Source organism: Peromyscus californicus, unplaced genomic scaffold, assembly GCF_007827085.1.
Source record: "Peromyscus californicus insignis strain IS unplaced genomic scaffold, ASM782708v3 Scaffold_2__1_contigs__length_46816999, whole genome shotgun sequence".
In the NCBI taxonomy this organism is placed as follows: domain Eukaryota; kingdom Metazoa; phylum Chordata; class Mammalia; order Rodentia; family Cricetidae; genus Peromyscus; species Peromyscus californicus.
Genome location: NW_026294540.1, coordinates 42,360,818 through 42,386,913, shown reverse-complemented (window position 1 = coordinate 42,386,913; position 26,096 = coordinate 42,360,818). Strand labels below are relative to the sequence as shown.

Genomic DNA, 26,096 nt, shown 5'->3' with positions numbered 1-26,096 from the left:
TCCAACTTCAGTTCCCAGCACCCACACTGAGCAGTTCACAACCACCTGTAACTCCAACTCCGGGGTATCTGACACCCTCTTCTGGCCTCTGTGGATACCTGCACTCATGTGTCCACACTCATGCACAGACACACATAACTTAAAATAGCAAATTAAGCCTTTAAAAAGGAAGTAGATCCCTTAATAAACCTCTTGTGACGCAGCTGAGCATTGCTAGAAGTCATCTTTTTGTTTGTTTTTGTTTTTGTTTTTGTTTTTCGAGACAGGGATTCTCTCTGTAGCTTTGGAGCCTGTCCTGGATCTCGCTCTGTAGACCAGGCTGGCCTCGAACTCACAGAGATCCACCTGCCTCTGCCTCCCGAGTGCTGGGATCACAGGCGTGCGCCACCGCCGCCCCGCCGGAAGTCATCTTTTAAGGCTTAAAAGATGAGGCTTAGCTCAAGGACGGTCACTCAAGGAGCAACCTTCACAAGCGGAGTGATAAACAAGGTCCCCTGTCACAAATGTGGCTTCCCTTATGCTAGGTGTGACCGGGCCCCTGGTGCCGCGCATACAGGACAATGAAGATCTGTGCAGACTGTGAAGCCTCTGAGATCTGCCAGAGCAGGATTAGGAGGCAGATCGGATGGCAAAGCGGGCGGTTAGTGCCTCTGTCCTACAAATGATCTGGTTTCTCTTTCACACAACCCCGAAGCTTAGCAAAATGCCAACCTGAGATGTTTAACACTACATTCATTTTAAACCTTTTCCCAGACTGAGGGAAAAAAAAATTTTTTTTTGAAAGGATCATCAAATGAGGTCTTAAATACGGTTTGAAAATGTCATGACTTTTTAACATTCAAATACGGCTCCGCAAAGTCACCCGTGACTGACATTTTTATTCCGTCTCAGAGCTGTTAATTAAGAAGCACAGACATGAGCGGCAGAGATGAAATCAACGGAAGCCGCAAGCCATTCTTAAAATAAAACGCAAGCCCCGTTTGCTTAGATCCGGCACCCCCTGGGTGCCTGTCATGTCATTCACAGGGAGTCCAGTAGGGGGCAGTGGATGATTGTGTCTCAAGCAGGAGGGCGTTCGTGCCGGCTACTGTCTGTGCACCTGAGTGTGGCAGGCGCTTCACACAATGATCAGAGCCGCAGTGGTGACAGGTAGGGAGCAACCAGTCATCGCTCCCAGCGCGTCTGTCAGAAGGATAAGGTGAAATGGGTCATTTGCATTTCCAGCAATGAACTTGCATTCTAATGAGCAGCCGGCGCTGCACGGACCTGTCCTGGCTGCCGTCTTCGGCTTGTGCAGGAAAGCAGTAACCAGGCCAGACCATACCCAGGGAAGCATCCAAGAAGAGGCACGCTGGACACCGCGGACATCGAGAGGCTTCCCTCGGCCACGAAGTCCCTGCCGGCTTCCATTTGCGGAATTCCAGCCTGGAGGCTGTGTAGCACAAATTCAAGACACCCTTCCTGCACTAGTCTGTGTGAACGGCATCCCTCGGACTGGGGCAACGCGTTGCTCGTCCCCTCTTCCTGCACCTGGGCCTTGGGTTGTAGATCGCTGTAGGATTAGATGCCCCCTTCTGTGCTCAGTCCTATGAAAAACCTCTGCATGCATGAAAACATTTCAAGAAGCATAGAGAGACAGCGCCCGGGTGAGACTGGGAAGGGAGGCCAGATGCAAGTCTACACGTGCTCCATTCCCTCTTGTCCTGTCTAAATTAGAAAGGGTGTAGAATATCCTGCCACCCAGTCACAGCTTATGTCTGCATCACTCAGTCTCCTCTGCTGGGGGAACCCGCGTTAAGCCTCCTTTCTAACTGTGAAGCAAAAGGCAGGTGAAGGATTTCTCCATCTTGGCTGGGTGAAGACCCCCCTTTCCCTAGCATGACTCCAGGGGTTTCACATTCCATTCCTAGCCCATGTCTTCACACGTGTTTCCAGGGACATTTTGGGTTGTTTACTCACTTGGTGGCCATTAAGGCCCAGAGCCGAGGGCGTAGACTGGTCACCCAGCTCAGGAGCACAGAACCCTGGACAAGCTGTGCAGCTCCACTGTCCCTCGGGTCTGGCGTTCTTTTTTTTTTTTTTTTTTTTTTTGGTTTTTCAAGACAGAGTTTCTCTGTGTAGCTCTGGCTGTCCTGGAACTCACTCTGTAGACCAGGCTGGCCTCAAACTCACAGAGATCCACCTGCCTCTGCCTCCCAAGTGCTGGGATCAAAGACATGTGCCAGCCAATTTACTCATTCTTGTAAGTAGCCATGGTAACCTCTGTCTTTGTGGGGTGTAGTGATGTGAATAGATAAAACTGAAAGCATCAGACTTGCTAGTGAGCACAGTGGGTGTCTTAGTGTACCCGATTTGTATGTTAGTGAGCACCACGCACACTAGAGAGCACCACAACACACACAAGTGAAGGAGGACCATGCACATTAGCGAGCACCACTCACATGTTAAGGAGCACCACACACGTTAGCGAGCACCCCTTGCATGTTCTCTGAATGCTCTTGTTATTTCCTTTTCAATTTTCCTTCTCAGTCTGTCTCAGCCTCAGGACACAGATGCCCCCATGGGAGTACCCCACCTCACCCCTGGAAAGTACAGCAAACACCTTTCTGGTTCTTGATTCAGTTGCACCCCCACACCTACCTGGTCATCGCCATAGAGGATCAGGTACTTGTCATGCTCCACTGAGCTAAAGCAAAGACATAAACACAAAACATCACCTCAGACAGGGCATGGAGAACAGGAGCTGCCCAAGGCCTTCACATCAAGCCCGGTGTGTCACAGTCTTGGGAACACACTTGTTTGCCTGGGTGAGAAGTGTTTTCTACCTCTCTTTAATCATCTATTTCTGCTGTGCAGATTCATGATTAAAATAAAAACAAACAAACAAACAAACAACCATCACATTGAAGGGGCTGAGAGACTGACAGGAAGACGCCTAGGCCAAGGGTCTTTCTGAGAGTTGGTTATGAACCATCTTAGTGGCCTGGAAGGAGGCTTAAGGACTCCCCCGACATGGCCACCATCCATCTGTCCCATCAGAAGGAGAGTGAGAAGGGAAGGGGAAACTCCCATTTGAGTGGCTGTCTGGCTTTGGATGCCATACTTGTTAGGGCAACTAGAGTTCTCCTAATGGAGAAGGACTTGATTAGGGTGGGGCTGGCGGGGGGTGGGGGGCAGATGTGACAGATGGGGCAGAAACTTAGAGAAGAGAAGAGAGTGGGAACCTTGTGGGAAGGCACTGAGTGTCGTGACAAGCCCCAGGACCCTGTATAGAACTCCCATGATGCTTGAAGTGGCTGGATCCAAGGATGCGAAAGCACCAGCTGCATCCAGGAGTCATCCCTGTGACCGGTGCAAGGCTTGGTGGTCATGCTGTGGCTCCACTAAATGGTCACGGATAACGCATCAGTGAATATCAGCTTTCTTCAGCTCCAGACAGAAAGGAGTAAATGAATGCATTTCTTTCTTGGGTCAGCATCAGAGAACTGCCTGTCTTTGGAATACTTTAATTACAATCTTCCTGTAGATACTGCACAAACCTTACACTGAATGCTGGTTCTGTGTTTCTGGAAATCTGGGCAGCTCAAGGAGAAAGATGGTGTTTGTTTCCTAAGCTTGTCGAGGGTATTAAGGGCTATATTTCATTTATTGATTTTTATCTTCGTGTGTATCTTTCACTTCTGTCTCTGTTCATGAACGTGTGTGTTAGAATCCTATTGCACACGGTCTTCCATGTTCATCACTGTAAATATGTCTGGTCCCTCTTTTGGACAGCAGTGTGATTAATAAACAAAACCACACATAACTACATTTTGCTTGGATACCTTTCCCTTTTACCGAGCAAAATAAAATGGCCTGAAGTTCTGTCATTGTGAACTGTGTTTCTCACATTTGCCTTATGCTCCTGTTTTTGCAAACATTTTTTTTCTCGCGCCCCACCAATATGAAGAATTTCTCCTCACCAACCATGGTGCCACAAGCCTTCAGTCCCAGCAATCAGGAGAAGAGGCAGGGGGATCTCTGTGAGTTCCAGGCCAGCCTGGTCTACAGAGCAAGTGTCAGGCCAGCCAAGAACACACACAGAGAAACCCTGTTTCAAAAACAAAATAAATAAAGTGCTGGGTGGTGGTACACACCTTTAATCCCAGGAAGGCAGAGGCAGGCAGGTGGTTTTCTGTGAGTTTGAGGCCAGCCTGGTCTACAGAGTGAGTTCCAGGCCAGCCAGAGCTACACAGAGAAACCCTGTCTCAAAACAACAATAACAACAAGAACAAAAACAAAAAACAAAAAAACAGCAAAAAAAAAACCCCTATATTTTCTTCTAGCATAAGGCTTAAAAATTTTTCTATCTTTGCTTTACTTGGACTTTTTATTTGTTTCTTATTAGCATGCAAATACTAGGTTTTTGTTACGGAATTTTTTCCAAAACAATTGTTTTTGTTTGAGTTTCCTCCCCCTTCTCCCTCACCCCACCCCTTCCTTTGACCTTTCACCCTCCTTCCTTTGCCTTTCTGCTTCCAGGTCACCTATACCTGTACTTTATTTTCATACCTAACACAGGGGCCCAATATCTTCCCTAGATAATAAGTATTCTAGTTTGCCTCTTTGTTGCTGTGATAAAACACTGACCAAAACCAATTTGGGTTTATTTCAGCTTCCAGGTCATAGTTCACCATCCGGGAACTTGGAGGCAGGAGCTGATGCAGAGGTCATGGAGAAATGCTGCTTATTGGCTTGCTCCTCGAAGCTAGCTCAGCCTGTTATACAACTCAGAACCACCGGCCCAGGGATGGCACCGCCCACAGTGAGCCGGGTGAAAGAAATTAGCAATCAAGAAAATGCCCCATAGACAGGCCCACAGGGTATTTGGATGACGGATGATGGCAGTTCCTCCAGAGAGGTTCCCCTCCCCAGGTTTGTGTTAAGTTGACCACTGAAGCTAACAATGACAACAAACAGTGGTTATACAGCTCTCCCACTAATTCGGGATCTGGATTTTGTTCACAGGGTCGATCTCTGGCCTGCTCGCTCTCCTCTGTAGGTACATCGTACTGTAGCTCTTACCAGCTTTAACTTAATGGTAGGGGTGAGTAGCTCTAATTGGGTCCTTCCTCATTTATTCTGTTTCAACATTTTCTTAGCATCCCCACATATGTGCTCTTCCGAATAAACTTCAGAATAAACAGGTTTAGCTCCAAAACCAAGACGACCTCACAGAGGTTCTGATTGGATGTTGAATTGAGCTCTGGTGTTTGAGCATTTTGACAATGTTGAATTTTCTGTTGAGGACCATGGATGCTTCCTGTACATACAAGCTTTCTTTTATGTCTTTAGAGAGATCATTGTTAAGGTTATTTCCAGGCACATGGAATGTGCCAATCCACTCCTTCAGGCAGAGAGGAAGTGAGAAAGATTGTGGAGTGTTGAGATTCTGTCATGCTCACTGGCAGAGATTAGGCCAAGCTTCTAGCAAAGCATATTTGGTCATGTGGGACAGCAACAATATTAGCTAAGAGTGTTTGAATAATTGAGCCAGCAGCAAAGGCAAAATATAATTTGCATCTGTTAAGAAGGTTCTCCTCAAGGGCTGGAGAGATGACCCAGTAGCTAAGGACCCAGGTTCAGTTCCCAGCACCCACATGATGGTTCACAGCCATCCATGACTCCAGTCCCAAGGAACCTGGCACCCTCTTCTGACTTCTGACCAGGCATACACATAGTGCACATATACACAGGCAGGCAAACGTACTCATCATATGCGTAAAATAAAATAAAAAGATCTGGAAGAAGAAGAAGAGGAGGAGAGGAAAGGGGGAGGGAGAGAAGGAGGAAGAAGAGGAGGAAGAGGAGGAGGAGGAGGAGGAAAGCCAAGAGGGCTTTTTGTACCTGAAAACTGTTTTTCTCTATAGCTCGTATTTCTACTGAAGACTTTAAACAGAATTTAGCCCCTTGTACCCTGCTGTCCTGGTTAACTTTAGCTGTCAACTTGACATGGCCTAGAGTCACCAGGGAAGGAGGTCTCACTGAAGATGCCCAGAGCAGAACAGCCTGAGGGCATGTCTGTGGAGGGCCTGGGCTGTTAATCTATTCGGGAGGGCTCAGCCCACTGTAGGGAGCAGTGATCCTGGGCTGGACAAAAATGCTGGCTAAGCAAGGGTCTGCAAGCAAGCCAGCAAGCAGTGGTCCTCCACGGTTTCTGCTTCAAGTTCCTGCTGAGTGCCGGCTCCCCTCGGCGATGGACTGTGACCTCTAAGCTGAAATAAACCCTTTCTTTCCTCTGGGTAATTTTGGTCCTGGAATTTGTCACAGCAACAGAATGAAGCTGAAAACACCTGCCTGTATTTCTTGATTTTAGTATCAATTTTTTGTTTTGTTTTGTTTTTTCGAGACAGGTTTTCGCTGTTGTTTTGGTGGCTGTCCTGGATCTCGCTCTGTAGACCAGGCTGGCCTTGAACTCACTGAGATCAGCCTGGCTCTGCCTCCCGAGTGCTGGAATTAAAGGCGTGCGCCACCACCGCCCAGCTGGTTTTAGTATCAATTTTAAACAATTCTTCTAGTCTATTGGTCTTTTGTTTCCTTAACCGTTTGCCTCCACAAAGCCTTGCTCGCCTTTAACCATAACTCAGCCACCGTCATTGCCTTGACTTTGTCATTGGTGGTAGCTGGGACACTCCCCTCACATCACCCAGCTCTGAGGCTGGATGTGACACGCTAACACACTTTCTGGTCCCTGTACCTTGTGTGGTATCCCCCCCCCCAACAACCTGGCTTGCCCCACAGCCAAGCAGGGCCGCTTCCTCCTACACCCTCAGCTCCCTGGCTCCCTTCCCTGTTTGCTATGCTTAGCCCCAGGCTTAGGGAAGCTGCTCTCTAGGTTAAGCCTGGCTTGATTTGCCTTTGTCCATATGCAAATGTGGCTGGGGACAGACCACAGGACTGAGTGGTTTGACATGAATTCATGGCCACAAACCACTAATGGGTTCTGAGTGCTCCAGGCCCTTGGTCCTCATCTTTCATTCTCAAAGACATTTCCCTTCTCCCTTCCTCTGCAAATCTCCATTACCTCATCCCCGGTACCCATGCTCGGACAGGAGCTGTCCCAGTTTGCCTCTCTGTCGCTCTGATGAGACACTGACCTGAGGAGGGGGTGGTTTGTTAGGTCTTACAGGGCACAGCCATTATCAAGAGAAGCCCAAGGCAGAGCCCAAGGCAGCAGCCTGGAGGCAGAACTGAGGTCCTGGAGGAACCTGCTTACTGGCTTGTTCCCTCTGGTGTGCTTAGCCTGCTCCCTTACACAACACAGGCCCACCTGCCTAGGGATGGTACCCCCCACAGTAGGCTGGTCCCTCACACCTCAACCATCAATCAAGAAAACGCCCACAGACTAGTCGGATGGAGTCAATCCTTCAGCTGAGGTTCCTTCTTCCCAAGCGACAAAAAATAACCAGCACAGAAACTTTCCAGGGCATGGGAAAGCAGCCCCGAAGGGACCCTCCATCATATGCTACCACACAAGCGCACACAGTTGTTCTGGACCGACCATGCCAGCTCAGCCTTCCCTTGGGTTCCCCCAGACAAACCAGCCAGGGTCCCCAAGAAGCAAGCTCTGATGCACGCCTTGGGTCCCTCCCCTTCTCATCCAAGGTTTCAGCTCAGCATCTCTTCCTCTTCTACATTGCCCACTTTCCAGTTTTGACTCGGTTCTTCCCTCTAGCACACTCGATTTCTCCCACTGGGGACAAGAGGCGCTGTGACATTGTTTCCGTCATCCCTTCCCATGTCTCTTGACGGCCCCCACAGCAGCTGCCCCCCCCCCCAAGTCAGCGGCGGTCCCCATGCTGACAAAGCCCATGGACAGGTTCGGCCCTCTTCTTTCCAGCAGTTGCCCTTGACCCTGGTCTCTGTGGGCTCAGGTACCTGGGCTCAGCCCGCGCCTGGTACATTTGGGCTACTGGTAAGAACAACTGTCAACCACATGGTCAGGAAGCAGAGTAGAAAGGGGCCCGGGCAAGACGGAGTCCCAATGACACAGCTCTACTTCTTTCTTCTCCAGCGAGGCCCTCACCTCCCCTTCACCACTTCCCACCTATGAGTCAGTCACGGAATCAAATTATCCATTAGGTGAGAGTCCTTATGATCTCATGGTCTCTGGAAACTCCCATACACACACGCAGAGGTGAGCTTTACTAATTGACCAAGTCTTTATCGATCCAATCAAGCTGCCAATCAAATTAACCATGGCGTCTTGCTTCCAATTAAATGAGTGTGGCATTTAGCACAGGGCCTGGCATATTCTGGGAACTCTTCCAAATCCGTCTACTATGGATTCTAGACCCTTGGGGCATAATGGATTAGGACTTTCCTATCACGACACTTGGGCTCCAATGGGGGAGGGGAACAGATGATAAAAAGTGGAGCCTAATACACACAAGTCACATGATGGGAAGTACCACGGAGGTAAATGAAGCAGGTGAGAGTCGCAAAGCCTTCTGGGTCTAGGGGTGGGAGAAGGCCTCTCTAAGCAGGGCGTGCTGAGTGAGGAGTGAGTGCCAAGGGGGAGGTTCTTCCTAAAGGAACACAAAGGTACTCTGGGGTGCCCGGGAGTATGGGGTGTTGGGAGAACACAAGGAGTGGGTGCCCCGCAGTAAAGCGAGTAAACATGGTGAACAGCGCTGGTTGGTCGGTGCATGGGCCATGGCTACCAGAGTTAGAATGGGCTTTATTAGAGAGAAGAGGGGACAGGAGGGAGAAGCCAGGCCTGGGGGAGGGAACAGAGCAGAGACAGAGAGAGGAAGCACAGGAAGAGAAGCACAGAGAGAGAGGAGAGCGTGGGGGTCTGCTGTGGGATGTTCTGTATGGCAAATGTGTTGCTGATTGGTCAATAAATAAATCACTGATTGGCCATTGGCTAGGCAGGAAGTGTAGGCGGGACAAGGAGGAGAATAAAGCTGGGAAGTGGAAGGCTGAGTCAGAGAGACACTGCCAGCCGCCACGATGAGAAACAGCATGTGAAGATGCCAGTAAGCCACGAGCCATGTGGCAAGGTATAGATTAATGGAAATGGATTAATTTAAGCTGTAAGAACAGTTAGCAAGAAGCCTGCCACGGCCATACAGTTTGTAACCAATATAAGTCTCTGTGTTTACTTGGTCGGGTCTGAGCAGCTCTGGGACTGGCAGGTGAGAGAGATTTGTCCTGACTGTGGGGCAGGCAGGAAAACTCTAGCTACAGGGGTCCGTGTTGGCTTTTTAAGGCGTGGTTGCCTGCTGATGATGTAAGGCGCCAGACAAGACACCCCCCCCCCAGCTGTGCACGCACAGAATCCTAACACATGGGCCAGGGGGCACCAGCATTCGATGGCATGGTGGGGGAGGGGGGCATAAAGGAAGATCTTCCCCAGAGTAAACGAGCCCTCAAAGCTGGAGGAAAATTAGGCAAAGCAGAATTACAAGAGAAGAGGAGACAGAAGGTTCTGAGTGTACTGCGGGAGGATGGCAGTGAGCACCCACAGAGGAGTGACCGGAGGGGCTGGGGTGTAAAATCACATTTTGAATGGACCCTCACAGGCTCCCCTTTGACGGATCTCCCGGTAGCTGGTGCTGTTTGGGGAGGAGGGTCTGACTAGAGTAAGTCCCTGGGGGTGTGCTTCTGAAGGTCACAGTTAGACCTGGCGGCTTCCTCCTGCACGTCTGCCTGCCACCGTGATATTTAGCCTTACCTCGGGTCCAAAGCAACGGACCCAGCTGGCCAGGGGCTGAAGCCTCTGGAACTGTGATCCCAGGGTGACAGAAGGCTAATATCACTCATAGGTGGAGACTGGCGTGGGCCACTGCATACAGAGCCTTGGGTTGAGATGACGCAAGGCCCGTGTGCTGAGAGCATGCTCCCTTCCCAAGGTGGCACTATAAGGTGGTGATGGGACCTTCCGAGGTGGGCCTTCCAGGAAGTCTTTATGCCACTGAGGATTTGACCCGGAAGGGGTCTCAAGACCTGTAGTGTCTTCTTCTCTTGGCTTTGTTCAGCTATACACTACAATGTACTATGTCACCACGGGCCCGTAACAGCAGGGCCAGTACGAACACCTCTAAAACTGTGAACCAAAATAACAATTTGCTTTTTATAAGTTGATTATCCCAAGTATTGTGGTATGGTGACAGAAAGCTGGCTAATACAACTCATTGGACGCAGATGCTGTCCTATACCATGGGCCCTAGAAGTAAGACATCGCTGAGGAAACCTTGAAGTGGCTGATACTATTCTCATTGACAGGAACTCAAAATAGGGATGAAATTAAGTTTTGGGGACTAGGGTACATCCTACAGACCGAAATCCATACTTGCCACAGTACCCCTGGGGCATGTAAACAAGGCACAACATGAAGTGCGTTTTTTTTTTTTTTTTTTTTTTGGTTTTTCGAGACAGGGTTTCTCTGTGTAGCTTTTGCGCCTTTCCTGGGACTCACTTGGTAGCCCAGGCTGGCCTCGAACTCACAGAGATCCGCCTGGCTCTGCCTCCCGAGTGCTGGGATTAAAGGCGTGCGCCACCACCGCCTGGCTGAAGTGCGTTTTTGCTCCCAGATGTCGATGTGTTTTTCTCAGAAGATTCTTGAAAAAAACAGAACTGGAAAGAATAGCCTGAAGTGGAGATTTCTGCTCACCCCCCAAAGAGTCTCTAATTCTACTTCAAAGAATTGAAATGACCGAGTGCTTTAAGACAGACAGACGGATCTCAATGACAGTTTGCTCTCACACCCCAGCAATGAGCCCATCTTGGTAAAAGAGCCCAGAAATTATTCACACTGCTCCAAAGCTCTGGCAAGAAACCAGATCCCAGGAATGGGGACTGCCGTGAATTTCATTGGCCCTGCAGCAACAGCGGCCTCACAGACAGTAACCAGGCCGGGTTTCCTTTGAAGATTGGAGGGGGCCAAATTTAGGCCTGGGAGGTCCCTCTGCAGGGGTTTCTCACCTGTAGCCACTAGTCTCCACGCTTCACCATCCATGTAGGAAGCAAAGGAAACCATCTCCTTTGAGGGTTCAGGCTGACAAAGCGAGTTTACTTAATTAGCTTTAAACGCAGTGATGGGCAAGAGCGTTTCAGCCCGTCAAACACCCTGAGTGCCCGTAGAGCGATCAGGACAGGGCAGGCCCAATGCGAGCCACTGGGAAGAGCAGGGGGCTGGGACGTCGCAAATGCCTAGCCAGATTTGGACAGACTCCAGTTTCTGTTTCTTTGAACTTTTTTGGAGTCGCAGGGAACGGCAAGGGGGACAATTTCTGACATATCTCAGGATTTGAAATCCCGATGACCTCACCACCTCCACACTGGAACTGCTTTTTATTCAAAGGACCTTTCTTGTTTGTCTCCCTGCCCCCCTCAGCCCCAGCCCCTCCACCCCCATGGGGTGGGGAAGGATGAACTGCAGAATGAATCTTCTGGTTTTCCTCTTCAGGATGGAGAGAATCATTGACTTTAGTTACAAAGGTGAAGGAGAGACTGAGATGGATTGAAAACCTTCTACAAGGGGCTGTTGGCCCTTTGAGAGAGCATACGAAAAAGGGAGAGCGCCCTCTGATTACAGCTCACACTGAAGGGTCTCTAGTTGCTGCTGTTAGATCTTTTCTAGACTCCCAGAAATAACAATCGCACACGTAACCCAACTAAGAAAAGACGGGAGGTCATCTTTGGCTTGATGTGTGCTTGTTAGGAACAAAATTAATGGTACCACAGCCTTGAAGGGCAGCCAGGGTCAGGTCACTTAGGTGCTGTGGCTCATTTTGGAGAATCATTGGGATTGTCGCATCTTGAGAGGACCAGCCAACGTCTTAAATTCCATTTGGATGAAAACCAGAAGCCATTAGACATGCTGATCACATATGCATTTCAGAGTTGCTAGTTGAGAGTGCAGCCCACATGCTGAGCCCAGCCGCAGCGGCCACAAAGGCTCCCTGCAGGAGAGTCAAAGCCCCCTGGATCTGTTGAAGGCTGTTGGGCACAGCTAATCAGACCCACCCAGAGCCGGGGCTCGGTTAGAAAGAGAGGCTAGAAGTCGATCTATCAACCAGCGTGGGTAAGAAAGGATGGGGTCTCAGATGGGGACTCACGAGAGGGCACTGTTAACAGAAATGAGGGGACAGACAAGACGAAGTCAAAGGGGAAAAAGAAAAGAAGCAACTCCAGGAAATTCAAGGTCAAAACCGAATGATGAAATGGAGGTGAAACCATCCATCACACACTGCACAAATAAGGGGTGTGTGTGTGTGTGTGTGTGTGTGTGTGTGTGTGTGTGTGTGTGCACATGTGGAGAACAGAGGTCGATGCGGAGTGTCTTTTTCAGTTTCTCTTGACCCAGTTTTCTGAGACTAGGTCTCCAGTGGAACCTGCAGCTCACTGATCTGCAGTGATCCCAGGGATCCTCCTGCCTCTGCATTCCCAACTCTGAGATTACAGGCACATGACCACCACATACAGCTTTTTTTGTGGGTGCTTGGATCTGGATTCAGCTCCTCATGCTTGTACAACAAGCACTTAACATGCCGAGCCATCCTCCCAGCCCCTGGTGTTTATACTTCATTTTCAATCTCCTCCGACTCAAATTGCCACTACTGGACGGACACAAAGATCCCCAGTGTCCAGAGCAGTGGTCCCACTGTGGTCTTCGATGAGTGGCTAGAGATAAAAATAAAATACCCTGGGTCTCAGAGAAGAAATGAATTCTAGTTCAGAGGATTAGCAAAGGCTTGGGGGGAAAAGATGGCATCTGAGTCGGATTTGGGGGCTGGTAGGATGTTGGTGGTCAGAGGCGGACGGCCAGCATGTGGGTCGGGAGAGAGGACACTGAACAGGATGCTGACTGGACACTGTCCACAGGTGCAGTGAGAGGTGAGTGACCCAGAGGGTGGAACCTGAGCCTTGGGAGAAGCCGGGAGGGGCAGAGTGTAAACAGTGAGGAACGCTCACTGTCACTGCCATAATGTTCAGGTACCTCTGCCATTTCGAGGTGCGGGAAGTTGCGGGGTGAAAGGGTATTTGAATGCATGAGGCAGAAATTTGGAAGAATGGTCTGTGTTAGAGACACAGCCTGGGGGATCATGAGCGTTGTGGTAGTATTTAAAACAAGACGAGAGGAGAAGGCCAAGGGGAGGAGTGCAAACAGAGGCCCAGCAATAGGAACGGAGCATGCTCCGAGGGTGTGAGGTCTGGGAGAAGGGGAGGAGTCAGCAAAGGGGGCTGATAAAAGGGTGCTGGCAAGACGGAAAGGAAATGGGGAGTGGAGTGTGTGGAGAGGGAGGTGAAGAGGTCTATCAAGGGCCTGATTGACTCTGTCTTCGTTACTTTTCTGTTGCTGTGGTAAAACACCAGGACTAAGATTCTTACAGAAGGAAGAATTCGCTTCCCTTATGGTTCCAGAGGGTTAGAGTCTGTGGTGGTTTGAAAGGAAATGGCCCCCAAAAGGAGTGGCACTATTAGGAGGTGTGGCCTTGTTGGAGTAGGTGTGGTCTTGTTAGAGGAAGTGTGTCACTGTAGAGGCGGGTCTTGAGGGCTCCTATTTGCTCAAGATACAGCCCACTGTCTCAATTCACTTCCTGTTGCCTGCAAGATGTAGAACTCAATTGCCTCTCCAGCACCACATCTGTCTGCACACCATGTCCCACCATGATGATAAGGGATTGAACCATGGTCAATCTGGAGAGACGGCTCAGTGGTTAAGAGCACAGGCTGCTCTTCCGGGGGACCTGGGTTCAATTCCCAGCACTCACGTGACCTGTCTGTAACCCCAGTTCTAGGGTTTCTGACACCCTCACACAGACAAAACACCAATAAACATAAAATACATTAAAAAGAAGAAAGAGTTGCCATGGTCACGGTGTCTCTTCACAGCAATAGAAACCATAACCAAGAGTCCATCACGACAGGGAAGTATGACAGCAAGCCACAGACAGGTTGGCCGGAGCAGAAGCTGAGAGTTCACACACTGAGGCAGAGAGGCACACAGGAAATGGTACCAGTCTTTTGAAACCTCAAAGCCCACGCCCAGTCATATACCTCCTCCAACAAGGCTACCTTCCCAAACAATTCCACCAACTGGGTCCAAGTATTCAAATATGAGATTATGGGTCCCATTTCACTCAAACTACCACAATGACTGGTGTGTCAAGTCAGGTGGGCTTAAGAACTGATGAAGGATGCTCAGTGTAAGGCCTGTTGGTACCCAGGGAAGAGCCGCTTGGTGCAGGCAAGTTGGGGTGGGGGAGGTGGGGGTGAGTGGAGGAGTACGGATGACGGGGGGGGGACGGGGGGGGACAGGACGGGACACACCTGGTTACAATGGATTGGAGAGACTAACTATAGCTAATCTTTTTTTTCTATCTATCTGTCTGTCTATATATCATCTATATGTCTATCATCTGTCTATCATCTATCTGTCTTTCATCTGTCTGTCTATCATCTATCAATCAATCAATCGTCTATCTGTCTGTATCTATCTATCTATCTAATTTATTATCATCTATTTACCTACTTACTTATGTTGAGACCTGGCTTCCTTGAGTAGCCCTGCCTAGCTCAGAACTCAATATATAGCCCAGACGAGCTTTAAAACCTCAGCCCTCAGCCTCTGCTTCCCCAGCGCTCCAATTACCAGCACGCACCACCATTCTGTCTGGCCCCATTTGGTTTCTTTTAAGGAGTTCTGCTGTAAGTTGCATGGTTTGGTTTGAATGTGTTGTCCCCTTTCTGAATTCATGGGCTGGAAATTTAACCCCCCAATTGATATGTTAATGGTGTTTGGAGGTCCAGCCTTTGGGAGCTAATTAGGATTGCATGAGGTAATGAGGGTGGAGGCCTGTGATGGCGGTCCTGGCTTTACAGAACAGGAAGAGCCGCCATGCTCGCACTGTGCTGTGTGATGCTCTCCCCCACATTGTGATGCAGGAAGAGGGCCTTCCCAGATGTCGAGTGAGACTCTATTCTTCATAAATTACCCAGCCTCGGGTACCCTAACAACAGAAAACAGACCGAGGTGGGGTATTAACTAGCAGAACAATTGAAATAGAGAGAGGACATTTTTTTTCTTTTGCTTCTTTTTCTGATATGTGGAAACAATAGCACTTTTATTAGCAGATGGCTGGATCTAGTGGGGAATGAAAAGTTCGTGGAAGATGAGGGGAAGGGAGATTTTTTTTTAAGGAGGCGTGGAGTGGAGAAGGCAGACCGCAGGTCACGGTGCTGGCCTCCTGGGAAGCTCCACCTTCCCTCCCTCCTCTCCGGCCGCCTACACCCTTGTTGCAGCCTCTATTGGCCAGCTTCAGCCCCACCCAGCTGGAGAATCACAAGGGAAAGGGCTGCTGGGTATGGAGTGCATGCTACGAGCCATTCAATAGTTAAGAAGCTGATGGGCTGCCCACGAAACAAACTCCTCATTTTACAAGTGAGGGACCCAAGACAGCTGCAAATATTCTCCCCACTGATCTCTCTGACCCCTCACTAACACCCTCCTCAGTCTGTCACCAGAGTTCATTTCCTTTATCATCTACTTAAAACATACATGCTGGGGCTGGAGAGATGGCTCAGCTGTTCCGAGCACTGGCTGCTCTTCCAGAGGTCCTGGGTTCAATCCCCAGAGTCCGTATGGTGACTCTCAACCATCTCCAGTTCTAGAGGGCCTGGCGCCCTCTTCTGGCCTCCTGGTCACACTAGGCATGCACATACATGCAAGCAAAACACATGTTCTATACATCTATAAATAATACATTTAAAACAGACACGTTCTTAGGATCCAGGACAAAATTCCTAGCAGGACAGAGGTGGCCCTACATTACCAAACCTGACCATGTTGACTGGCCTCTGTTTCTCTCCTTCCAATAGGTCCTTACGCCAATCTATTGTCTTCTCCAAAGAATCCAAGTTCGCCCCCCTACCCTGCATTCCTCGTGTTCTGTAGACCGAAATAAATACACCTGTCACCTCCCTTCCTGGTCCTCCAACTCAAAGGTGTTTCTTTAGGAAGGCTTTGTGGTGAGCCTCATCTCTCCAGTAACCCGAAAAGGTGAGGACCCCCACCCCAAGCCCTTGATCCCCAGTTGTAAGATGGATGGATGTGGATCTGAAGGGGTAAGCCCCCTGTCTGGGTCTTTGATTCCCACCTGTAAGGGGTGTGTGTCCACCTCGTCCACAAGAGTGCAAACACATGCAAATCGGAATTTTTCAACAATCCATACGTTAGAGCCCATTTCTTAGAAAGTGAGCTCCAAGGTTCAGGTTCCTCTTTCATGCAGAATGGAACTGGAAGCCCTTTAGGGCCTGAGGTCCACCTCCGTTCTCTCTGCTATACCACTGTAACAAGAGGTTCTGAAACCGTATTTTATGTCTTGTTCGAAAAATCCTGGGCATAGTTTAACATCATGATCCCTAGTTTTTTTGGTTTTGTTTTGTTTTTTGTTTTTTCGAGACAGCGTTTCTCTGTGTAGCTTTGAGCCTTTCCTGGAACTCACTCTGTAGACCAGGCTGGCCTCGAACTCACAGACATCCATCTGCCTCTGCCTCTCGAGTGCTGGGATTAAAGGTGTGCATCACCACCACCCGGTATGATCCCTGGTTTGAAAAGGATTTTTTATTTACTGCCTCTTCTTTAGCATACAAGAGGTCAGCATCTTTCTCTAGGTGAGCAGATAGTAGGTCAGGCTGGAAAAATAAAAATTGTTGCTAAATATGTTTATTCATCCTGTCAAAAGTAGCTCTTGAATGTCGTCTGCCCTCTGCAGCCTCTATGAGATAAGCATTTGTCTCATTAGCAACGTTTCTGTTGGGGATCTGGCTCAGGGGTCGAGGGCTTGCCTGGCATGCTTGCCAATCCAGACTCCATCTTAGAAAAAAGAATTCTCTCACCCCCTTCTGCTTTATTTTTGTGTATAGATGTCTTCTGGCTGAGGTACACCTCAGAGTGTGTCTACACCGGAGTGAACACAACCAAACAGAAACGGTATTACATTTGAAATCGTGCATTATAGGTAATGATAGAGTGGGCCCCGAAAGCGGTAATTAGCTTACAATGTGCTCCCAGGAAAATACTCAGACACCCTGATTAATGTTCCCTCAAGCAGCCAGCCCCCGTAAGGAGCTACCATTGTACTTCCCAGAACTCACTCTCCCAGGATATTATGATAAATACCACGTTGGGTTGTGCTAAGTGAATAGGTCTGGGTGCGAGAGGGTGGCGAGATGAAAGGGAGATGAAGTCCAAGGGCTTGCTTTTCCTGCTCTGCTAGAAAGGAAGAACCAGCCAGCCATAAGGGGGGAGGGGTGTTTCAGAGTCCAAGGACGCAAGCTGAAGCCCTCCTGGTGCCTGCTCAGTCTGTGAGATTATAAACTGCTGTTCCAAATTGGTTTCTGTGGGGTATGCCAGGAAACTGAACAACAGAAAGAGAAAAGCGGGGTCCCCTTCAGAGCAGCAGAGAAGCACCCTGAACTTCTCTTTGAGACTCTTGGACAACCCTTCCCACAGGATGCGGGATCATAGACTGGCTTGCCTGGGTCTGGCTCCATCCCAGATGAGCTTCTGGACTGTGGTTGCTGACCAGGCCAAGGCAGGACATACAGCTGCAGGCCAGAAGCTTGTGCTCAACTCGGGGATTCTGTGACTCGGGGAGAGAATGGACCAGGAGGGTCTGAGCAGCTCTGAGGGCGAGGACTGTCTACCCCTGTTTCTTTCCTCAGAGCATGTGAGTTGGAAGAGGAGAGTGCTCCCCTGTGGGAAGTGCATGCTGCTGAGTGCTGTGTCAGGGGCTTTATATCCAGGAAGGCTTTGATCTGCTCTGTGGTGGTTGCAGATAAAGATGTCACCTGTCCAACTCTCCAGAGGTAAGGGGGCTGAGGGTGTGATTCAGAGCCTCTGCGTGTCTTCACCACCCAACCCAGCTTCCCCGGAGCCCTGGAAGTACCTGAAGTAGAAAAGCCACCTAGGAGTGGCCGGCTCAGCAGGATAAACTACATCCCCGTGAGTTTCCTATATGGCCCCGCCTCAAAGCAATGTTAGCATTCCATGTCATTTTGGGAAACTGTAAGTGAACATGGTTTGTTTGTTTGTTTGTTTGTTTGTTTAAAGCCATTAATGCCAACCATCACCAAGGAAACTCCTGTAGGCTGGGAGCCTGGGCACGCATGCTGGGAGTGTTTGAAGCGCCCCCCTCTGGCCTGACGGTAGACTGCAGGTGGAGAGGAAGGGGTGCTTCTGTCGGGTGGAGGATAGGTACTGTGTGCCCAAGGTTTCTCACTCCTAGTACCTGCCGATTGGTGTGTAGGAGCCAGAGAGTAGCAGCAAAGCCCAAGGTGCTACTGTCACCCATGAGTCACCAGCGGCTGGGTGCAGGAACAGCGCAGTCAAGAGCCAGGGGAGCTCCTCGGGTGCTTTAGGTCTGAAGGTGCCTCAGGGGAGTGTTCACAGAGATATTACATGAGCTGTGGAGAATGGCAGCATTTCAGTGGGAGCCACCTGCTCGGAGCCTTTATGGCCTCGTGGGAGCCGGCTCTTATTTATGAATGTGCCCCGCCCCCTCCCATATTCAACGACGTGGGCCCACAGTGAGTGCTCAACAAACCCTGTGGGTAGCATGGTTGGAGGAAGAAGCTGTGCGGGGGAACACTGGGAGGTGACTCTGTGTGGCATGCGTTGGGGGAGTCCTGCTCACTAGGTTATTGTGCCCAGGACTTGAAAGTGGAATGGGAGGTTGGGGAGTCAGAGGAGGCTGGGATGCCATCTGCACTAGCTTGAGTATTTATATTCCCCACCAAAACTCATGCGGGGGCTTAGTCCTCACTGTAGCAGTGTTGTGGGGTGGGGGCTGGTGGGTGTGTGGGTCATGTGGGTCAAGACTGGCTGAGTTGCCGTGAGAGACACTTTTGTTCCAGAACAGGTCTAATCCTTGGGTTTTCTCTCCCACACCCATACACTTCCCTTCCCGCTGTGAGTTAGAGCAGCAGAAGTCAGAAGCAGGAAGCCGGAAGCCCTCTTCAGAAGCAGAGAGGATGCGGGTACCACACTGGGATGCTTCCTGGACCCCAGAGCCTCAAGTTCAAATAAACCTCTTGCCCATTCTTAGGCATTCCGTTACTGCAACAGGAACCTGACGAAGGCCCTCCCAACACAGTCAGCATGGCTGGACAGGAGTTGGCAGACAGGAAAAGCGGACTACTGTGGTCAGAGTCGAGTTTCAAGAAAATTAATCTAGCCACATCTAAAATACCATGGATAAGTGCATGACTCAGAAACCAGCTTCAGCTCTTTTTGAGACAGGGTTTCTCTGGGTAGCCCTGGCTGTCCTGGATCTCGTTCTGTAGACCAGGCTGGCCTCGAACTCACAGAGACCCGCCTGCCTCTGCCTCCCGAGTGCTGGCATTAAAAGTGTGCATCGCCACGCCCCAGCTCAGTTTCACTTCTTTGGTGGTCATCTCTTTGCTTGGTAAAGGATGGTTCCTCAGCCAAGCAGAACCGGGTTGTACGGCATGTGGCAGCAGGCTGTGTGGAGCCCTAGGGTGTGCTGATGGAGTAGCCACCCAAGGAGCAGTTCCTCATGCCTGGTGGTGAACCACCCACAGGCAGCCTCCCTGGAGTGGCCCTTCTTACCAGCAGTCCAGTTTCAGGGGGACAGCTTCCAGGCCACCAATCTGACAGTAAGGCTCCAAGTTTGAGAGCTCATACAGCTGTAGTTCCCGGCTCCTGTTCAAGGCAAGCATAGTTGGTGGTGACTGGGAGCTCCTCACTCCATCTCTGGCGAAGTCTTTTAAATCCCACGGATCCCATAAAGAGAAAGCCCCCCAACCAGCGAAAACCCTGCCCTATGGGGCCTGAATCCCAAGGCTTCCTGAAGCTCTGTCTGGAGACTTCTTTTCAGCTGGGTGCTAAGCCTGGCCACACAGCTGGCCCTTCTCCATCAGGGCCTAGCTGCTACAGTTTTCTGCCACCCAGGCTCTGGAGCTCACCTCTGAGTTCCCTTCTCTGAGAACTATGGTCCTAACAATGTCTATATTAGGGATGAGCTGCTGAGACACCATGAGATGATACATGAGAGAATAGTGGGTCCAAAGCCTGGGGACTGTTGAGAAGGATGTCAGGGCATCAGACTTGAAGAGGAGGGGTGAAGGGCTCTTCACTAACTAAAACGTTAACCTGATCTTCCCTCTATGCCCCCTTCCCTAGATCGTTACAACTAGTACCGTGACCGACCCTCCCGCATTTGACCTACCTTGGGAAGCTGAGAGGAGAGCAATTTTGTGAGGGTAACAAAAACAACTGAGAGTTCACACCACTCGCTATTCCAGGCCCTAGGCCTGAGCCTCCTTGTGCTAAATCTCACTTTCTTCCTTTCCTTTCTAACGGTGCAGTTCCAATGTGGTTCCCTGGCCCCTGGTGAAGTCTGCTGTCTCCTCTTTCCACCGGCCAGTTCAGAGTGTTTAATGAGCTACCACATCAGCCTCTGAGCCGTGGTGACACCATGCACAATAAGGTCTTTCTCAAAACTCAAACGGTGGGGGGAGGCCACCATGCCAAGTGAAATGTGCCACAGAGAGAAAAGACAGACATCGTGTGTTCTCGCTGGTGGAGCTGACACACGTGGACCTCACGGAACTGAGCTGGGTCGGGGCCGCTGGAGACTGGGAAGGGCAGTGGAAAAGGGGGTGTGGGGGAGGGTGGAGAGAATTTAAATTAGGAACACTGGACACAAAGAGGAGTAATTCTTATTTTCTCTAGCACTGCAGGGGGGGGTGTAACTATTATTTAAAATAAACTATAATAACTTTCATTTTCTCAGTGACTAGAAATCTCCAACACATAAAAATGATTAACACTTGACTGATGATTAATTGAAGTAAATATTACCACGATTTGCTCATTACACACAGTATCCATATATCAGATTAGTATATTGTATCCAATAAAGGTGTGCAAATGTTATGATTTAAAAAAGGGAAATAGGGGCTGGCAAGATGGCTCAGCTTGATGCTCTCCACGGGTCCTGAGCTCAGTTCCCAGCACCCACATCAAATGGTTCACAGCTACCTGTAACTCCAGTTCCAGTGGCTCTGATGCACCCTTCTGGCCTCCCTGGGTATTGCACTCACATGCATAAACCCGTACACAGAGACAGATACACACACACACACACACACACACACACACACACACACACACACACACACAAATACATACATAAATAAATAAATAAAATTTTTAAAAAAAGATGATAAAAAATAAATATAGTAAAAAATTAAAAAATCGCCGGGCGGTGGTGGCGCACGCCTTTAATCCCAGCACTCGGGAGGCAGAGCCAGGCGGATCTCTGTGAGTTCGAGGCCAGCCTGGGCTACCAAGTGAGTTCCAGGAAAGGCGCAAAGCTACACAGAGAAACCCTGTCTCGAAAAACCAAAAAAAAAAAAAAAAAAAAAAAAAAAAAATTAAAAAATCAAAGCAAGCTGAATTTATCAACTTAAATTTGTTGTTTAGTAGTTAGCATAATACTAAATTGATTATATTAATTATATTGATATTTTAATAAATATATTTTGTGATGATGAACTAATAAATATAGGAAGCATTTAAACAGCATGAGCAATTGTATCTAATAAAATAACTGGGATAGGCTGGGGTTGGGTTAGCTATTAGGTCATGAAAGTGCTTAGAGTAGCTAAGGCCTAGAGCCCCAGTGACATGTGGAAGAGAGTGATGGAGAGGGCTTTGCAGCATGAGGGGCTTGTATGGTAGGCACAGCCCGGAGCTTAGCTGCCTTCAGCTTCCACACTCCTCTGTGATCTTAGTTCACACTCCTGCGGGGGCGGCGGGGGTGGGGGTGGGGGGGGACCTTCAGGACCTCGCTCTGCAGCCTCAGCAGTGACAGCAGCAAGGGCTCCCTTGTTGGCACTGTGGACTTTACCCTTTGACTTCATCCAGTGCAGTCAAGACTCAATTTAGACGGATAAGAAAACAAATACACCATTTAATCCAAATAAAGTGTACTTAAGAAGTACTCAGACGGATCGTCTCCTCGTGTGGCCCTTTCTTGGTTCCAGAAGTATTTCCTACAAGAGGGCATCCTCTGAGCGAATGTGATCACTGCAAGAAGCCACACAAAGTGCATCTCTGCGCAGACATGAGGGTTCTAAGACTTTGGAGACGCTCACTTTAGCCCCACACTGCACATGCATACGTTTGCGTGATCTCAGGCGTGGATATGCATCTCATCAAACCACTCGCTCTGAGTTGCAACTTCCCATACTTACCCAGTCCCGACGATTAGTTTGTTATACTGTGGCATGCTGGCAATGTCTGTCACCCACTGGGACTTCTGACTGGGGGACTTGCCCTACAGGATAGAAGGTGAAAGTAAGCGGATGCACGTGCCTTTTTAAAAGAAATTGCATTTATTTAATATAAATTTATTTTTTTATTGAAAAGATTTTACTTTTGTTTTATGTACATGACTGCTTGCCTACACATATGTATGGCCTCTACATGTGTGCCTGGTGCTCTCAGAGGCCAGAAGAGGGCGTCAGTTCTCCCTGGTCTGGAGTTACAGATGGTTGCGAGATTCCAGGTGGGTGCTGGGAATTGAACTCAGGTCCTCCAAAAGAGCATCCAGTGCTCTTAAATGGCCATTTCTCCAGCCCCTGTAGTTTTCTTTATTGCTTTTCTCCTTCAAGGGGAGGAATATGTTACCTTTGAAGAACTGATCCAGTGCCCTCCCCTGGAAGGGGCTATTCAGCAACCTGAGAGGCTTAACTGTAACTTCCAGTTCTAAGCTGCCGAGGGGCAGAGACAGGGCTTTCCATCCCAACACGCCGGTTTTATCACAGGAGCTCAAATATTTGTTGAATGAGAAGGGCGGTGGGCAGAAATGGGCCGGGCATTCTCTCTTCTAATTACACTTCCCAAATGCACGTGGGCTTCCGAGGTTCTGATCAGCGATTCAGAGGAAAGCCTAGCAGAACTGCCTCGCCACAGGCGGGCATAACCACGAAAGGGGGCGGGACTCAGTTCCATTTGTCATCGAGAAAGGCACGTGATAAATTACATGACAGAAGCATGTGTAATTCATCATTTCATCTGGTGTTAGAAGCAAAACGGAGCATTATCTCGTACTCTCGTGTTTTATTTGCATCCCAGAGACTCAAAAAAATCTGCCACGAATATCTATTCAAGGGCACAATTTGTGTAATCACGCCACTTAAGGAGCAGTTTAAAATAGCAAATAAAATCAAATCGTAGCACTCAGCATCCTTATCAAATGAAAAATCACATACAAAAATTGGCTTTTTTCTTTTCAACTTCAGCTGCGGGGACCAGAAATAAATGGCTCCATCTTCTCGGATGGTGATTAAGGTGTCATCAGGCATAGAGAGGATGCGCAGCACGGGCCTCCCGTAGGACAGCCTCTTCTGTGTGGCAGGCAGGAGGAGGGCAGCCTCTGCCCGCCGAGCCGCGGCCTTGGCTTGCTCCGAGTACTCTAGCTGTAGGTATGTGCAGAAGCCATCCTGGAGAGCAAAGGACAAGCGGTTAAGCCGTGCTGTCTTTGGGGGCTTTCAGAAATTCTCTTTCCTGTCAGGGACTGGATAGAACTCTTTTCTTGGACATTGATATAATTGTTAGCGCACACTGCCAATTTGGGGAGCGGTAACTGTGGGGTGCCTTCAGCTGGTCCTGGAGGTCTGTTATCTGTCTTCCTATACTTTCCCTCCTCCTCGAAGGGTGGTTTGGGGGCGAGGTGGGCATCTCAGCAATGGCGGTGGTTGTTTCTAGCCACGTGCCATGCGTGACCCACACAACATGGGCCTTCACCTCCATTCTCAATAGGAATATAGTTTGTCCCTTTTTACAAGTTGAAAGGCTCAAGCATGGAAAAGTCCAGTGGTTTGCTTAAGAACGAATACCTAAGAAATGGCTGGCCAGGGACTTGCCCCCTATCTGCCCAACTAGACAGTCCACGTACCTCCCTTAGGATCTTAGCAGTATGCCCACAGAAAGATACTTCGCGGCTCAAGAAAAGGAAGGTGGCCCTTGAACCTGAGACGTGGAGATAGATAGCTTTGGACAATAGGAATTTTTATTTCCTATCAATTTCTCCCAAGCCCCCACTTTGCTGGACGCTTCCTTTTTGTGCACCCAGAACCTCGAATGCTCCCTTTCAAACCAGATGACAATCCAAAGCACTTACATCTGATTCGGTTGGTGAATTGGCCAAAGGTCTGAATAGAGATGGCTTCCTGCTCAATTTGTCATTTTTAAACTTAATTCATCCCCAGACAATGGAAGGGCATTGATGGGCAGGATGGCAAGAATGGTAAAAGCAGATGTCTTACCTCTTCATCATCACACATTGGAAACTGAGTAATATTGATGACGGGGGTGGTATTTGTGGAGGACTTATTCTGTGACAGTCCTGGCTCTAAACCCTTTGCAGGTGCTCACAGCATCGGCCACCAGCGGCCATTGCACCCAAGGGACTTCTTGCTTCCTGTTCTCTCTTTGGCAGTTAGGTGAAGTGGTGGGCGTGTCTCCAACTCTTGGTTTTAGGGTAGCCTGTGTGCAGCCTGCCTGAGCTACTGAGATTCCCAGGTTAGCTCCCTCATAGAAGAATTTGAAAGTTGCAAGCAAGCACTTCTCTTGGGCTCAGCTTTGACTGGCCAAAGGGACTAAGCCAGCCTCCAAAGGATGTGTCATGTGCCTTCCTGACCAACTTTACGTTGGATTTACACAGTGTAACTTACCCACTGGATTCTCCCGACTGCCTCATGGTCTATTTTCATGAAGAGTTGCTCTATTTGTCCAGTACTCTGGGGAGGAAAAAAATAGGTTTATAGACTTCTCTAGATTATTAGAAAAAGATGTGCTGATATGGCAGACAACACCATGAACACAGGTTTAATGAGGTTTTTGGAATGTGTCTAAATAATCCCTTTCACCCCGAGGGATGGTCTCATAAGAGCTTGAAAGCAGAGATGGGACAGAAAACAGAAAGCTCATGGTGATAGCCACCACAGACTGCATACAGCCTGCCTGTCCAGATCACAGTGGAGCCTGGGAGATCTTGAGTGTGTTCAAGGGTCCCTCCCGGGCTCTGGATGAGGCAGAAACATAGCTGTGCAGCATTGTGAGTCATGTTGTAAGGATGTGGGCTAGCAAGATTCACCCTGCTACCCTGTAGCTGTACCAGGAGTGACCCAGCCTGAGGAAGCTGGGATCAGCCCAGGGTTGGGGTACACATGTTACTGAATGAGTAGGCCCGATCTCGTGGGCCACTGAGGGGCATTGAGCTCCCCCCTTCATATTAGTCAACTCACTGAGAAACCCCACAGTGAGCACCGAGGGTGTGGCAAACCCTGGGAGAGGTCAGGGCATCAGAGCTGACAGATGGAGGAGTAAAAGCCTGTGTCTCACAGGGGCCTGGCTGGGTGACGGCTTTCTGTCATTGCAGTTAGAACGGAACCAACACATGGACCACACACGAAAGATTTTCCTCATGACATGAGTTACAAATGATAAAGGACAAGCTGTTTGGACTCTGTCAAGATTTCATAATGGTCTCTCATCATACAAGAACACTCAGCTTGAAGCTCCAAGATGTGGGCTAGAGGCTGGCTCAGTGGTTGAGGGTGCTTGCTGCTCTTCTAAAGGACCCAAGTTCAGGTCCAAGCAGCCACGTCGGGTGGCTCACAACCACCTATAACTCCAGCTCCAGGGGATCCAATACCATCTTCTGACTGCCTTGGTCACTGCACACACACACACACAAAATGAGAGAGAGAGAGAGAGAGAGAGAGAGAGAGAGAGAGAGAGAGAGAGAGAGAGAGAGAGAGAGAGAGAGAGAGAGAAGGAGGGAAGGAGGGAGGGAGGGAAGGAGGAAACTTGGGAATATGGTTGTCGTACACAGGGAGAATTCAAGACAGATATTGCACTGTCTACAGCCATTTATGCCGAGTGAAATGTGGCCCGGAACATTATGAAGGAGCCATGAAGCCCTTTGCCACTTATTTACAAAGAGTTATTGATTTCTGACTGTCTACTCACATGGCCTCAGGGTCTCTGTGTGTTTTATTCCATCAGACCC

At 49.3% G+C, this 26,096-nt stretch overlaps 1 protein-coding gene and 1 long non-coding RNA gene across 3 annotated transcripts in view; one reads left to right on the top strand and one right to left on the bottom strand.

Moving 5' to 3' along the window:
* Positions 1-858: 858 nt before the first annotated feature.
* The window catches only part of LOC128120494 (uncharacterized), a 30,083-nt gene continuing 4,845 nt past the window's right edge, over positions 859-26,096 (bottom strand). Inside the window, exons 4-9 of one of the 2 annotated variants that reach the window (XM_052754578.1) lie at positions 24,757-24,822; positions 23,293-23,523; positions 22,273-22,355; positions 19,622-19,714; positions 2,641-2,686; positions 859-1,552 (exon numbers count right to left, since the gene is read on the bottom strand). In XM_052754578.1, the coding sequence (XP_052610538.1) occupies positions 1,448-1,552; positions 2,641-2,686; positions 19,622-19,714; positions 22,273-22,355; positions 23,293-23,523; positions 24,757-24,822 (624 nt within the window). In that variant the 3' untranslated portion in view covers positions 859-1,447. Of the gene's footprint in view, positions 1,553-2,640; positions 2,687-16,988; positions 18,457-19,621; positions 19,715-22,272; positions 22,356-23,292; positions 23,524-24,756; positions 24,823-26,096 lie in introns of those variants that run through there. The other variant, XM_052754579.1, reaches the window with a different exon arrangement.
* LOC128120495 (uncharacterized) lies at positions 11,939-17,827 on the top strand. The gene is made up of 4 exons (XR_008221882.1): positions 11,939-12,070; positions 15,868-16,048; positions 16,915-16,981; positions 17,716-17,827. It is a non-coding gene; the product is annotated as an uncharacterized LOC128120495 (long non-coding RNA).